Raw genomic sequence first — 15,437 nt, 5'->3', positions numbered from 1 at the left:
GCATTTGTCTTTTCTAGTGAATGGTATTTTTTAGCTTTTGAACTCATTTTTGTAAGCAGTTGTACAATTAAATTTAATGCACTCAAAGTTGTTTCTGAAGTTGAAACCAAACAATCCCAATTTGCATGACATATGAAAGAAGAAATCCATGGAAGTATAAATAATCCTTTTGTGAAAATGTTGTTTGGGCACAGAGATACGAAACCAAACATTTTCAAAACAGGGAACAGTTGAAGGAAACGTCTCTTTAAACTTTGTATTTATTTTTTTTAAATTGGGGTCGTGGAATTTAAAGATGTACACAGGGGGCTCTACAGTGTGTACTAAACAAGCTTGAATACTGAAATAATAGTGTTGTTTTTTTCTAAAATTGGTTAGTTGAGACTAATTAACTTGACTTTGCCAAAGTGTGAATCCATGCTTTACAAATGCTGTCAGCCCACGTGTTAATCAAACATTTTGCAAATTCTCATATCATGCACATCTCATTCAGTCACATATGAACAAAGGCTAAATGCGGTACATGCACGTATTTGACAATATTTCTGGGTCTGCTTTGTACCCAGCTCTGCCCCGTAAAACTAAATGATTGAATCTCCAAATTTACTTCGTATTGGTTTTAAAGTATACCAAGTTTGATATCCCCTCCGTCAAACTGAAAAAGAAATCACACCAAAAAAACCCACAGAAAACAAACAAAAACAACCCCCTCTAAAAACCCACAAAAACAAACCAACCGCCCCGTACCTCCCAAAAATAGAAATATATACATGTCCTTTTTGGGTGCATGGTTGTGAACTTCCTCAAAGCGATTTTAGATTTTCATAAACAATCAAAATTGTAAAAAAATATTCCCTCAAAATTATAACACTAAACTGCATTGGCATGGACACAAACATCACGTCAATAATGAAGAAAGGACTCAACACAAACCATGGAATATCCCTTCTTGCAAAGAAACTGTCCCACGTTTTATTTTGGCCAATTGCACATTGTGAATGTTACATACACATCCCCCTTCCAACACATTTTACTTTTTCCCCCTGCCGCTGTTGGTGACTTGAGGCATGTGATACTTTTCTCGGTTACTGTTACTCACACATGTACGTGTGTTGATATGATGCTTATTAATTTGACGAGTTGACTAACAATGGAAAGTGTTTTTGTGTGTGTCGTATATTTCAAACGATCTCCAGAGATGGAGTGTCTATGAGAACGATTCAAAGCTAACCAAGTTGGTTTGGTATGAATTAATGATCCCTTTTCTCCCCATTAACACTTCAATTTGTGGCATGCGTTATTTAACTATGCGAAACAAATTTGCGGTCTACATTGCATCGTGCATTGAACACGTATGGTGATTTTTAAATTTTTTTTTCCAACTCAAAAGGTTGCTGTGTTATCTGGATGAACATTTTGTAAATTAAGCCTTACGTCAGATTAATTGCTAGGTTTTTAGGTTTTGTGAGGGAAAGAAATGAAAAGATTTATAATCCAATTTATTAAAGTTCAAAGTTGCAAGTCACAGATATCAGGGACCTTTAGAAATGGTTAAATCGCCATTTTGTGTGATTACCAAAGCCCACATCTATTTATCTTAACGAATTGATGTGAATCAACATTGCCCATAGTGTGGCAGATGACATAACAATGCAAAATAGTGATTCAACAAGCAACTAAGCGTTCCATTTCTAATGGTCCGTGCTCTTGTTGGGAGAGTGTATACAAATAAGCCCCTTTAGGCAACCATTTTGGATTGTCTTTTCTTCAACGATAAAGAAACATTTCCAAGATGGTTTTCCGGTGTTTGTCTGTTTCTCAATACTCCCACGATGGTTGCTAACATTGCCAAATCATCGTTGTCATTAATTTTCTCACTACCCTCAGTTCCACCACCAGTACCCTGTACAGGTAAAAAAAAAAAACCGAGGTGGTATTTTATTATCAAGATTGGTTTTTTTTTTGCCTGTTTTGAGCTTAACATTTTGTCCATTTACCATCGAAGCATGTTGTCTAACTTGTCATACGCTTGGGCTTTTTGGTGTCATACGCTTGGGCTTTTTGGTGCTGCTTTTGCTGCATTGAGTTGTTTAAGTAGTGGTACAAGGTTTAGTTTTAGTTTTCTTTAAAGACTTTAGTTTATAGGTCAAGGAAATTGAATTTATTTCAAATCCATTTCATCAAATTGTTGTACATGTATATCCTCCTTTATTCAGCAATGGACAGTTCTTGTTGCTTTGCTCATGAGACTTCACGATAGTGCTCAAATTATTTTGTTTTTTCATTGAGTATGTATTATTTCAATGAATATATTAGCATTTGAAATTTCAAAAACAATTCCTCACCAGGTACCCCAAAAAATCTGGTGCCAAAGAAGTCTAAGATCACCACTGTCTCATATCTTTCAAATCCATCATTACGTTTTGGTGGATTTTGTAGGATTGAGGAAGGCCCATGTGTGAAGCCAAAACCAATATACTTAGCATGGGGGTAGATGCCCCTTGACAAAAAATGTCATTTTGGTTCCTGCACAGTGTTTGATATTGGCGGATCCAGTGAAGTTCAAAGCAAGTTAATTTGGGAGTGGGGTTAAATAGTGGTGGAGGTGGAGGGGGGAGGGGTAGGGGTACAGATGTACGATATGTTTTATCTGCAAGCATCAAGATATGATATCCATTGCTGTGCTGAATGGGGATACATGTACATCAAAGCTAGTACAACTTTGCATGGAGTTATTATTTTCTTATTTATGTTGGAAAGCTGAATTTCTATTTTGTTATAGTTTGCACTCAAAGTTTAGTTAAAATGCAAAAAAAAAAAAAAAAAAAATCCATGGCATGCCCAATGCTGTCATGTTGCACACTGTGAATGTAGCATGCTTGGCCCAAGTTTGCTGTCAAAGGGTCTGAGAAAAGAACAGGTTATGAGGAGATATTTTTTGTTGTTGGGAAAACAAATTACATATTCAATTTTGAATGCATGAACGAAGAAACATGTGACACTGGTCTCACTGAGTACACAAGAAATAAACTAAAAAAATAATGTTGAAATAAATTTTAAAAAAAAAAGAAGGCAATTTTCCTTTTGGCTAAAAAAAAAAAAAATTGTTTCCACCAGCAAACTTGGTAAGCATGAAACTTTGCAGTTCAGTATTCGTTTTTTTAGTTGATTTCATGCATTATGCTGTGAGCAGTGGTATGGGTGAGCCATGGAATCCCGATCCATGAAACAAAAAAGACAGTGGCTGTCCCCGCAAAGTTATTTACTGAAAGCTGAGTTTGTCAGAGTTATGTTAAATCTTGCAACACTTGAATCAAATGCAGAATATCATTATAAACAGATTACATTTCAATGTTGTGAATTTAACATTTCAAAATTTGAGTCATTTTAGAAATAGATTTTTCAAACATAAAATACATTCGGGAATGGATTTTTATATCCAAGAAAACTTGGTTGTAGTTGATATCAGCTGTTGATAAATGATGGGAATATTTTGTCAGGACTATGGAGAAAAAAGACTTGGGGGGGGGGAATTTAAATTACATAACAAAAAAAGATTCCGATATGGCTTCCATACCACTGCTCATTTTCCGCCCATGTTACTCTTTGATTTTTCATTTGCCTGCTTTATGATTTGTTTCCTTTTCTCCAATTTCCCCATTCCTTCGCTGCCTATTTTGGGTTCAACCCTTTGTTTTGGGGGCAATTTTGTTTTTGCTGTGCCATCGGTCCTCCTCCCTCCCTCTGTACCTCTTGCTCCTGCATGTTACAGTACCAGTACCTCAGACAACCACCCCGGTGGAGTGTTTTTGTCCGACGGCACAGCCTTGTGTTAAAACTGGTCAGTGATTCTTTTGAGTTTTGATTTTGTTTGCCTCTTTTTATTGTTGTTGTTTTTGTTCCCCCGTCCTTAGGTTTTGCATGATTTCATGCTCACCGGGTTTTTATATTATTTGATGGTATTTGGATAAGGGAAGTAAAAAAACAACAACATCTGATTGTCCAGGGGTCATGATGAGCATTGTGACAGGTCAACTTACATTGTAAAGTAAACCAAACAAAGGAAAACCTCCTATTGGCTTGTGCAGACAGCAAGGCACGGGTTTTGCGTGCGTCGATCCAAAAGTGACTTTTCAAGTGTTTTTCTGACTGGCGTCTGTCGCAAGAATGGCAGCACGTTCTAACAAAAGAACACGAGATTGGGATGCATTGTTGTATGACTGGGCTATCAAGGTCATTGAGTTGACGCATTTCAGAGTTTGAATTTTGGGAATTCGTTGAAAAAAGTAAAGTCAAAAAGACAATCAAAATGCAAATTAAACTATTTTATAAAATCAGATTTGGAAACATTTTTGGTATGGATTGACATGCCTTGACTCAAAACATGACAACCGTTCTTATTTTTTCTGAAAATGAGGGTTTTCAGCAAATCAGGTTACGGACAAGCCGGTGCATAAATACATGTTGAGCAAGGAAACAGGATTTTAGAGATAACCTCATGTGCAAAGATGTGTCCAGTTTACACATCTAAAAATAAACTTCAAACTGACGCCAAAAATGAGAACTGAATGAGCGTTACGTCTTTCAAATTTTGGAATCTGTCTTTCAATTAGCAAGGGCGGTGACTGAACTTTTGTAAAAACGTTTTAACAAAAGTTTCCAAACTGGAAAAAAAATTGGAGAGGATTGTTTTCGTTTTTGTTGCCTTTCATTGCAAACAGGAAGTGGGCTTTGAATAGAATAAGCAGAGCAGTCACTGAAAGCCTCTCTGGACCCCTGGGATTTTGGATGTTGTTTTTTCTCTTCCAACCAATCGAACATCCTGAAATCGCTTTCCCCATTTTGTTTGTCCACCATTGTTTGACAAATTAAACAATGGAGGCAAAAGTCAAGGATCTTTTTGGAGCAGAAATAAGTATTGTTCATGGAACTCTATTTGTTTTGCACTCGTAGAATTGTGACATTGAGTCATGCAAAGAGCAATGCACCAAAGAACAAAATAACAACAACAAAAACTGGAGCTGTTCTGAAGTTGCATATTTTGGCGGGAAAGCCATTTCAAGTTGTTGTATAAAGTACGAATGATGCACAAGCTATATATGAAATGCTTCTTTTTTGTTTATCTTGTATCTTCTTTCTACGATCGGCGCAGGCAAGGATTGTGACGGAGAAGACCCCGATAGTGAGTCTAAAAAAAGAGAGAAAATTTCCAAAGAAATCATTGTTCACTCGAGAGTTGCCGTAGCGATAACATACTCTAACAGGGTGTTTTGGGTTATTTTTGACATTTTGTTCCAAACATCAACTTTTTGTTTTGGGGATAGATTTCATCAGTTCCGTTTTGCTGGTTTTAGTGCTAGTTCATAACATTGTTTTTTGAGATGTATGTCATGTCCAATATCCAAATTTTGCCGTAAACGGCTGCGGCTAGACTGGTGTCTTTTTCTTGTATCATTGGTCTTTGTGATATCGGGATTTGGTACCAGTCATAGCCTCGTTTGGATACAGTTAAGTGTGTAACATGCTTTGTTTGGGGATGTGCACAAACACACATGCACTGGTTCTATGCATGTTACATATCAAGAGCCGGAAAATAACTCACTTAATGTTATGCAAATCAGATGTCTTTAAAAAACAACTAAACCAAATTTTCTCTGTACACGTAGTTGTTTTTGTTGATTCTGCTTGCATACCAATGTTAATTTAATATGAGTTGTTGTCTGCCTTGCCTGCCATGTACAGTAGTCATTTTTTTATTTAATTTTTTTATTTATTTCTTTTTTAGTGGGCATATTTTTAACAACTTTTCCTCCACAGGTTATTAATTTAAAATTGAACTGTAATTGATTTCTCAAGTTTTAATTTTGGAATACGTGTAACTTTGGAGAACTCAAGCAGCATTGAGATGCATGATGTTGTTGATGGACACAGACGGCCATGGTTAATTCATTTGCATGCGACCCCTGACCTTTTCTTTTCTTTTATTTCTCCCCTCCCCCTTCACAATGCACTCCGCATCTTTGTGCCCTCGGTATTTTGATTGCTTATGTTAAAATAAAATTTAAAATACCCTGAAACTTGCCTGCCCTGTCTGACCGCATCATGTGATCGTCATGTGATTGTCATGTGATTGTGTTGCTTATCCCCGCCCTTGTGATAATTTTGTAGATTTGCCAACCACTATTCACCCACCTGCTGCTGTAGCCACCTCGTCGAGCAGCCCAACGTCGCCCCGGGAGTTGATAACCACCCCAAAGAAAGGTAGAGCGCCCTCATGCTCTGCGATTTATCTCTTCATATTTTTGTTCGCATCTTCGGGAGAAAAAAAAAATCCCAGATCAATGTAAAATCCCAAACACACTTCGAGAAGCTTTTTTTTCTGGCACCTTTCGTTCCGCCCCTGGTTGCACCAACTGAGTATGTGTCTGTCCTTGTTCATTTTTGCACTTGGTTCTGGACTTTTCTTTTCCTTTGTAAGAAAAGGGAGTTGCAAGAATTGTTGTGTTTCCGGTTTGGGACCCTGCTGTTTGAGTATCTCTCAGTGTTTTTCCTGCATCTCTGGTCTTCTTTAGCTTTGCACGATACTGCACTGTTGTATCTACCCCAAACTCCCGTCTTAATCGAGTTCTGAGCTTTGTGTGATATTTAATCTCTCTACACCTCTCCTAACCATCTAACACTTTCACAATCCCAGATTGACATCTCTAACAATCTCTGCAACTGAACAAGTGGGTAGTTCCATGTCCTTTTGATGTGTTATTGAAAAATTGCACATTGTAAATTACCAGAGTTTAATTCCTTTTTTTTTAAAGGTTATTTGTGTTACGTTTGCAATCATTTTTTGGTTTTACAACAAGAATTTGACTAGAATCGTCTCTGCGAAACCAATGTTGGTTAGTAGTTTTTTGATGTAAAAAACCTCCAATTTTGAAGACAGAGGGGTGCTGTGGTTCAATGGTTACGGTGTTCGACTCATGTGCCGTGGTACATGGGTTCGAATCCTGATGGGGAACATGGTGCTTGTGCGCTTGGGCAAGGCACTTTACCTCGATTGCCTCTCTCCACCCAGGTGTAGTAAATGGGTACCTGGTAGGAAGAAATTCCTTCAATGCTTGAGCTCCGTAATGGCAGCCGTGCTAAAGCCAGGGTAATAATAAGAGCGCCAGGAGCATCACATGAGCGCATACAAGAAGCCATTATTATTAAGAAAAAATTCGAGGCAGAACATGGAATTGCCCACTTTATCCACTTCTCAAACACTTGACATATCCAACTGTCCTTTCACTTTTGACCTCATACTGATCCACTGTCGACACTTTCACAACTGGAAATTGGTTTCCCAATCCTCATTTTGAAAGCACCATGGCCATCACATCAGGAAAATGTCCATTTTCCATCAAACTTCCATATGAATTTTTTTTCCCAGAGACTTCCTTGTGGTATTCCTTAGCCAGGGTAGCTTGTGCATCTTAGGGATTCACTACCATTGATTTATTTCAGAATTTTGACAACTACATGTATTATGATAAAAAAATCGGTTCCCAGTTTTTAATTTTTGATTTCTGAAATTTTGCTCTTTCTTGACATCAGAAAGCTTCTCTTCCTTACAGTTGTGTTTATGTTGCGGTTGTGTGATTACTAATGTGTGGTACAGGATTAACATTCTATTAAACTGTAAATGAATCTTTTGGTGACCAATTAGGAATAAAAATCATGTGAAGATATTTTTTTATGAAACACCGTATTTAAGTCTAGGCAGTCTGTAGTGTCATAGGTTTACTGATTACCTCTAAAACTTAGGGGGGGGGGGACGGTATCAGGGGTGGCTTTGGACAGAAACATCTTGTTCCCATGGATAAAAAGCACAGTGATTATACCTGAACTGCCTTATAACCAAACTACATTGTATTTTATATAATTCCCTCCAGGTGTTTTTAAGTGGTTTCCAGTTGAACATTATAAATTTATAATTGGAACTTATATGCCAGTTTGGATGAAAATAATAACAAATACCTTGCTGACCAATGTAGGAGCTATTTAATATACAACTAATAAAAATAAAATAGATCCAAACCTAAATTTCCTGATATACAAACCTTTAAAATCATATATCAATTATCCTTTGGGTAGACTTTCCACATGTTATTGTTAGGGTTATCTTGAAAGTTCATTGAGTTTTGTTGTTATTTCATATCACTGCTGGAAGTCAATAAGTGCTAACACACTCCGTGTAGATTCTAATCTCTGAATAGAAGTACGGAAAAATAGAAAGCAAATATCATGCAAAAACAACTGAAGATGAAATTTGAAAGCTAGCTGTAGGATGAGTGTTTTTTTCAATAGTGTAGTTATTACAGAATAAAGTCAGCAAGGTTTACATTTCCATCCTGTTGAATCCTGTCGAAAGAAAGATCCTGAAAAGCAAAGGATTGGATAAATTCTGTTGCCATGTGTATGGGAATTGAGTTTGATAATCTAAACTTTGTCTGTTTGCTTTTAAGTTGCACATGTTACTCCAACTTCAGTTTTGATTTTGGTTAAGAACTTCTGAGCAAACTCCTCTTTTTTTGTTGTTCTTCTACACTATGTTGTTTGACTACGTTGCTTTCCTCACTAATTTAAAAGAGACTTTTTGGGAGTAAGATGAAACCGTTAAGTAACTCAGTAGACTGATGACATAGAATTCCTATGGGGGGAGCCTGGAACCTTACATAAAACATGACCTACATTGTTTTTATTAATATTTTCTGAAAGATTTTTGATCATGAGTATGTTCCATTTACACACTGCCACACGAATCCAATCCATTTTGAGCATTTTCACTGTTGAACACCAACGTCAGTGAGGGTTTGTGTGTGAAAGTTTAGAATATGTCGCTTAAAACTGTTTAACTTAAAGTTTGAGTCTCTTCTTTTTTTTTAATTATGGTTGTTACTTCTGGAAATCAACTGATATTAATTTGATGAAGAAGATGTATTTACTAAGTAGGTCTCCATCATTTCCATTTGCAATCATCGTCCAAATCCACTGAGAAAAATGGAGTCGCACTCGGTTTAGTTTTGTTCGGTGTCAAAATTTACACTTGTTCATTATTAGGAAATTGAAATAGATGGGTTTAATGATTATTTTTCATTTCCAATGAAGATTCTTAAAATAGTACTATTTTTTTTTTTTTTGGGGGGGGGGTAAGTTTTACTAGGTATTTTGCAGTACTATCCAGTCTTTCCTGTCTTCATGTTTTGTTGAGCACTGACTCAAACTGCACTTTTAAGTCGAGTTTTCTTTGATTTTACGAAATGCCTGAAAAAGTGTAATCGGCTCTAGAGCCAACTGATAACTTCTCTGTGTGAGTACTAACTTCCCACGTGTGCACCGTAAAAAAAAAAAAGACAGTCCACAGTTTTTGTGTATATCTGTGTCAGCTGCAGTTGCTCAAACCAACCAACCACCCCTTTGTATCTCTTGCCCCCTCCCTCCTTCCCTCCTCACCGGGTATATCTTCTGTAGGCACGACGTTGCAAACAACCGAGGGCCAAACCACTATCCCGCCGCGCAGTACGCCCAGGCCGCCGATAGTCCAGAACACAGACAATGAAGTGCACGTCAAGACCTCGCCAACGCAGAAAATCCCCACCAAGGGCCCTAATGCCGTCGACCCTTACTTGGGAGGTAAGACCCTTTGTACACCTCACAATGGCGGCTACTTGGTCTATACATTTAAGTTCAGTTCTTTTTGTCGTTAACGTTGCTACCGATAATTTGGCATCTTCCTCTTGCATCATTATACACTGCATTATAGTCACTGACCCCCTCCATTAGTGCTACAGGGATGTGATTGTTACGGGTAGGTCTAAAAATGGGAAACAAAAATATGATATTTTGGCAAATTTGTTCCAACGGGAACCAAAAGTCTTTTTGTTAACTGCGGATGGTTCATTACATCCCTGTATCTAGCATTAACTCAAGGCCACTGTAGTGCACTGCTTAAAAGACCATATATCTAGACATAAAAATAATAGAAAAAACTTGGCATGAATGCTCCAACTTTAAACCTAACAAAATCCTCGTTAAATTAACCAATTAAGCAGCCAATAAGCTTTAGGCTTTTCGCTGAGTGTATAGCGTACTCTGCCTCGCAGGGAATAAATACGTAATTAACTATTATCAGCTTTGCATGAAAATGCAATTCAGTACTGCTTAGCCAGTTTTTTTTTAAAGGCACTTGGAGAAAATGGATAATTGTAGTAGACTCCTCATTGACGCCTTTTCATGTTTAACATTTGTTTTAGTAGTTTTTTTTTTTTTGCTTTGATGTTCCCAGAAATTGTACTCACTAACAAGAACTGCTCTTGGCACGTTAACATTAACTCAATACCAGATATTCCTAGAGAAATCTTTAAGTGCAGGCAAAAAAATGACACACTACAAAACGTTTCACTCAAAGTTATTCAAGATGTACATGCATGCAAATGTCCTAGTGCCTGCTTGCTTAACCCAATGGCATCCTGCACTGTTTACTAACTGGTTTTAGGTAATGAAATTTTGGGACAGCTGGAAATGTCTTGTGCATGTGACATAAATTGCATTGTGAGAATCTGTCAATCAGGGCTTTCTACAGCGGGACTTACGCTGTATTGCTTGAAACTGACCGGCCTATAACTTGTCGTTCTGCCTAAATTCATGGGCAGTTTGTGCTGTCCAGTGTCTAAAAGTTTTAAAACCCATCTGCTTATTATGGTATAAAAGAACAGCAACCTCAGAAATAATTGTTGTTTTCCCAGAAAACAGGGGTGGGGTGGGAGAGCAACCTCAAAAATAATACTTTTTCTGAATGAAAAAAAAAGGGCTGGGACTATTACCAAAACTCTTTGTGTCCTGCTTTTGTCTGACAAAGTCTGTACATACTCGTTGTAATCGTCAACCATCTATTTCGTCTGTCCATTTTTTCTTAAAGTCCCAACTATACATCTCAAGTACTATCAGTCAGTAAACAGTGTCATGCACAATTATTTTCTGTACCCTTTAATGATGTAGTTATCTGCATGCCCCGACTCCAATTATCATCTTTTATTTGAACCCCCCCTCCCCTCCCACCACCATATCTGCATGTCTTACCAGTGTACATACCCTCAACACACAACCAGTCTTTGTTTTCAGTTGAACAATTTTGTTATTAATACACATGTGGTGACGCCATTGTGAAACGTTTGGGTCAAAATACATCTACAATTCGAGATACTCTGCCAAGAACATGGAAACATGTTTTTTTTTTTCAAATTGGAATAATTTGTCACTTAAGCAATCTTAGGGGAAGACCCTACAATGATCTAATTAATTATGGTCAAGATGTAAAAAAAAATAGAAAACAGAAACTAATAACAAATTTAAAAAAAAACTGCTTTGTGGTGGCTAACTTTGATATGGTGTCAAGAAATTAATAAACATCTCTACTGATGACGTCGAACTTTGTTTACGTGTGCGCTTTTCTATGGGGCTGCGAACGGTCATCCCACCAGGCTTCCATAAGAAAACACACATGTAAACAAAGTGTGACATCATTGCTGCAGAGGCCTATTGAGTACCGAAGTGTCACGTCATTTAGAACCAGAAAGTGTAGTGCAAACGAATGGAGTACGCGCGCGTGTTGGTTCACGGGCTGAATCACGCGCTAATGTCTTTTACACACATTTTGTGCGCGTGACGTATTCACTTCGGTACTCCATTGCGGGTTGTTTGGAGTGTTGCTTACAAGTTGCCTTGTAATCACACAAAAATCAACAAATAAGTTATAAATAACCACAAAAAAATGATTTCTTTATCTTGGTGTGCTCAGGCAATTCAATTGCAATACACCTCTCTGCTTAGTGTGATTTCCTTCAAATTCATATTGGCTCATTTGTTGTAGGTGAAGCACTCAAAAAAAAAAAAAAAGAAATTGCAGAATTGTAACATATTTTGTTTTCTTGGTTGACGAAAAAAGAAAAGAAAAAAAAAACATACAGCAGCTGATAAGTGCTTTGTTTTCCCAAAAACCTCTGTCTGTGGTATGATTTGTGATTTTAGTTTTACCCCATTTTTGTCCACTGCATGAACTCCATTTTACAATACTCCACTGGATTTTTTTCCCTTTAAGTTCACATTAGTAAAACTCCCTTTATTTTAAAGGTTAATTTCAATTACAGACAATAACTTCATTTTATTATTTTTGCGAAGTTTGTGCCAGTACCAAGTTGTTTTTTTAAAGCACACAATTTTCTTTAAATAAGGTCAGGTTTTTGTTAGCTTTTTTTTTCAATCTCTTCATTTTTGCACTATCAATTTAGAATTCAAGCTATACTTTTAGGGACACAAAATAATTTTTTTAATAAAAAGCAAAATTGCAGGGAATGTCTTTGAAATACACCATATACCTCTCATGGGCATTGTCAAACATTCTGTCCTCCACAGATCAGTAGATCTTAGAAACATGCTAGCAGTTTTTAAGGGTGCAGAATCTCAACTTAATTTAATCCAATTTAAAAACAAAAAGTCAGCAAATGAAATGAGCCATTCCTTCATTTAGCCGCCAAAGTGAAATAAAGGGTCTTCTCCTCTGTGTCATTTTCTTAGCAGGGTTCTAAGATGAAGGGATTCCTCTTTACTTTTTCTTCTGGTAGACATTGGCAGAGTACAGTTGAAATGTATTTACACAGGCAGTATTGTCTTCACCATAGATTGTATTACTTAACACTTCCACATTTCAAGGTCAAATTTGCATGAACATAATACACTGGCAAGTTCTCAACCATTTCAAATATTCCAAAACAATTCCAGTATTTAACCATGCCGATTTTATAGTCCGCATGTGTGCTTTTTTGTTTCTTCGGTTGATTACAATCACTGTTGTTGATTTCGTTTCAACTGTACGTGTCAAAAGTTTTTGTTCTATCCAGTCTGAGAGTATTCAAGTTTACTCAAGAATGTTTTGCATTGGATGAGTGAGGTCTTGTCAAGTCTTCACCATACATGTAAACGGAAAAAAAATTTGACAACTAAAAAAAAAGGGGAAAATGAAACATGCTTGGGTATTGAATGCTCTCTGTTTGTTTTATAATTCTATCATTTCATTGAATTTGTATTGGGTTATTTTCCCCACTCCTGTTTCACCAAATACTGGTTATCTACATTTCTCCCTCCTGGAAGCTTTCCTGTCTCCTCAGACCTGAAGGGGAAAACAACTTGCTCTGTAGGGCAATGGGCAGATTGTCTGTGCATTTCTGTGCAGCGTTTGAAAACTGTTTAAATCTGTCAGTCCCTGTGTTTGGAAATAAGCAGAACAGCACTTATTTAACATGTAGTTGGCAGTATAGTGGAACAGGTTTGAGAACCACTGGTGCTTGGTGAAGGAACTTTAAAGCTGTGTTGGTAGTGTGGGGGAACTGGTTTGAGAACCAGTGCTGTCTGGTGAAGGAACTAGCTAAGCCGTGCTGGCAGTATAACGGAACTGGTTTGAGAACCAGTGCTGTCTGGTGTATGAACTAGCTAAACCTGTGTTGGCAGAATGGGGGAACTGCTTTAAGAACCAAATGCTGTCTGGTGAAGGAACTTGTTAAAGGGTGTTGGTAGTATGGGAGAACTGGTTTGGGAACCAGTCCTGTCTGGTGAAGGAACTAGCTAAGCTGTGATGGAATACAGGGGAACTGGTTTAAGAACCAGTGTTGTATGGTGAAGGAACTAGCTAAAGCTGCGCTGGCAATACAGGGGAACTTGTATGAGAACCAATGCTGTCTGGTGAAGGAACTAGCTAAAGCTGTGTTGACAGTATGACGGAACTGGTTTGAGAACCGGTGCTGTCTAGATCTGTGTTTGCTGTATGTGGGGAACTGGTTTAAAAACCAGTGTTGTCTGGTGAAGGAACTAGCTAAAGCTGCGTTGGCAATACAGGGAACTTGTTCGAGAACCAATGCTGTCTGGTGAAGGAACTAGCTAAGGCTGTGTTGGCAGTATGGAGGAACTAGTTTGAGAACCAGTGTTGCCTGGTGAAGTAACTAACTAAAGCTGTGTTGGCAATATTGGGAAACTGGTTTGGGAACCAGTGTTGTCTGGTGAAGGAACTAATTAATGCTGTGTTGGCAGTATGGAGGAACTGGTTTGAGAACCTGTGTTGCCTGGTGAAGTAACTAACTAAAGCTGTGTTGGCAATATCGGGAAACTGGTTTGGGAACCAGTGTTGTCTGTGAAGGAACTAGCTAAAGCTGTGTTGGCAGTATGGAGGAACTGGTTTGAGAACCAGTGTTGTCTGGTGAAGTAACTAACTAAAGCTGTGTTGGCAATATAGGGAAACTGGTTTGGGAACCAGTGTTGTCTGTGAAGGAACTAGCTAAAGCTGTGTTGGCAGTATGGAGGAACTGGTTTGAGAATCAGTGTTGTCTGGTGAAGTAACTAACTAAAGCTGTGTTGGCAATATCGGGAAACTGGTTTGGGAACCAGTCTTGTCTGTGAAGGAACTAGCTAAAGCTGTGTTGGCAGTATGGAGGAACTGGTTTGAGAACCAGTGTTGTCTGGTGAAGTAACTAACTAAAGCTGTGTTGGCAATATCGGGAAACCGGTTTGGGAACCAGTCTTGTCTGGTGAAGGAACTAACTAAAGGTTATTGTGGATTACTCACTTTGTTTGACCAGTGTTTGTTTGGTCGAGAAATCATCATATGTTGTATTAGTCTGGTTTTGACTGGGCATTCTTTTCTTCTGGATCAGAGAGCTTTGTTTTCAGCCTGATGGGTTGATAACCAGTTTGAACCAGAGCTGAGAATTGTGTTGTTTTGTTGTGGTTTGAGAATCATTTATCTGCTATGTGTTTTTGGTAAATCTGTTTCAAGGGTTTACTAAATTTCGTCTTTTTGGGATGTTGTGTTTGTTTGGATTTGTTACGATTTGTGTTTTTAATTCAAAGAAGTTTAATTTGTGTTCAGTTAATTTGTTTTGTTCAGTTTTTTTTTGTATGTCAGTAACATTTTGATTTCAATTATTTTCTTTTCCCTGATTTTATTTAGTTATTATATAATCAACATAATTTTCTTATCTCTATTAAGTGTCCCCATCCTTTAACGTAGTGTTGAATTTTTTTTAAAGCAAAGTATGTAAGAAAGGTAGCAGCATTCAAAAACACTAAATGATAAAAAACTAAAACAAAATATGATTTTAATTTTAATTTTGTAAGAAGAGTTAAAAAAAATATACATTTTTGTTAAGAAGCAGTGCACTCAGTGAGTGGGTTGAAATTTTCCTTTCTTTTATTGTAAACTTGAAAACAAGGAGAAAGTCGGAAAGGCAAACAAAACTATTTTTTTTCCAAAAAAAAGAAGAGCTTAACCCTAAAAAAAGGGGTTTAACCCTAAGCAGTGAGCAATATCTTGAAGGTTCAAAGTTGTGTTTTAAAGACATCTGATTTGTATGGGT

General features: G+C 37.4%; 1 protein-coding gene across 37 annotated transcripts in view; it reads left to right on the top strand.

Moving 5' to 3' along the window:
* LOC119746417 (semaphorin-6D-like) overlaps window positions 1–15,437 on the top strand; it is a 60,600-nt gene that overhangs the window by 30,173 nt on the left and 14,990 nt on the right. For 8 of the 37 annotated variants that reach the window (XM_038223340.1, XM_038223347.1, XM_038223341.1 and 5 more), the window contains exons 15-18: window positions 3,773–3,841; window positions 5,153–5,182; window positions 6,169–6,261; window positions 9,508–9,669. In XM_038223340.1, coding sequence (XP_038079268.1) covers window positions 3,773–3,841; window positions 5,153–5,182; window positions 6,169–6,261; window positions 9,508–9,669 — 354 coding nt within the window. Of the gene's footprint in view, window positions 1–1,887; window positions 1,912–3,772; window positions 3,842–5,152; window positions 5,183–6,168; window positions 6,262–9,507; window positions 9,670–15,437 lie in introns of all 37 variants that reach the window. The other 29 variants (XM_038223344.1, XM_038223355.1, XM_038223343.1 and 26 more) reach the window with 17 other exon arrangements.

Source organism: Patiria miniata, unplaced genomic scaffold (genome assembly GCF_015706575.1).
Source record: "Patiria miniata isolate m_02_andy unplaced genomic scaffold, ASM1570657v1 HiC_scaffold_7, whole genome shotgun sequence".
Taxonomy (NCBI): domain Eukaryota; kingdom Metazoa; phylum Echinodermata; class Asteroidea; order Valvatida; family Asterinidae; genus Patiria; species Patiria miniata.
The sequence above is the reverse complement of the archived record's forward strand: the minus strand, read 5'-3'. Positions and strand labels throughout refer to the sequence as shown.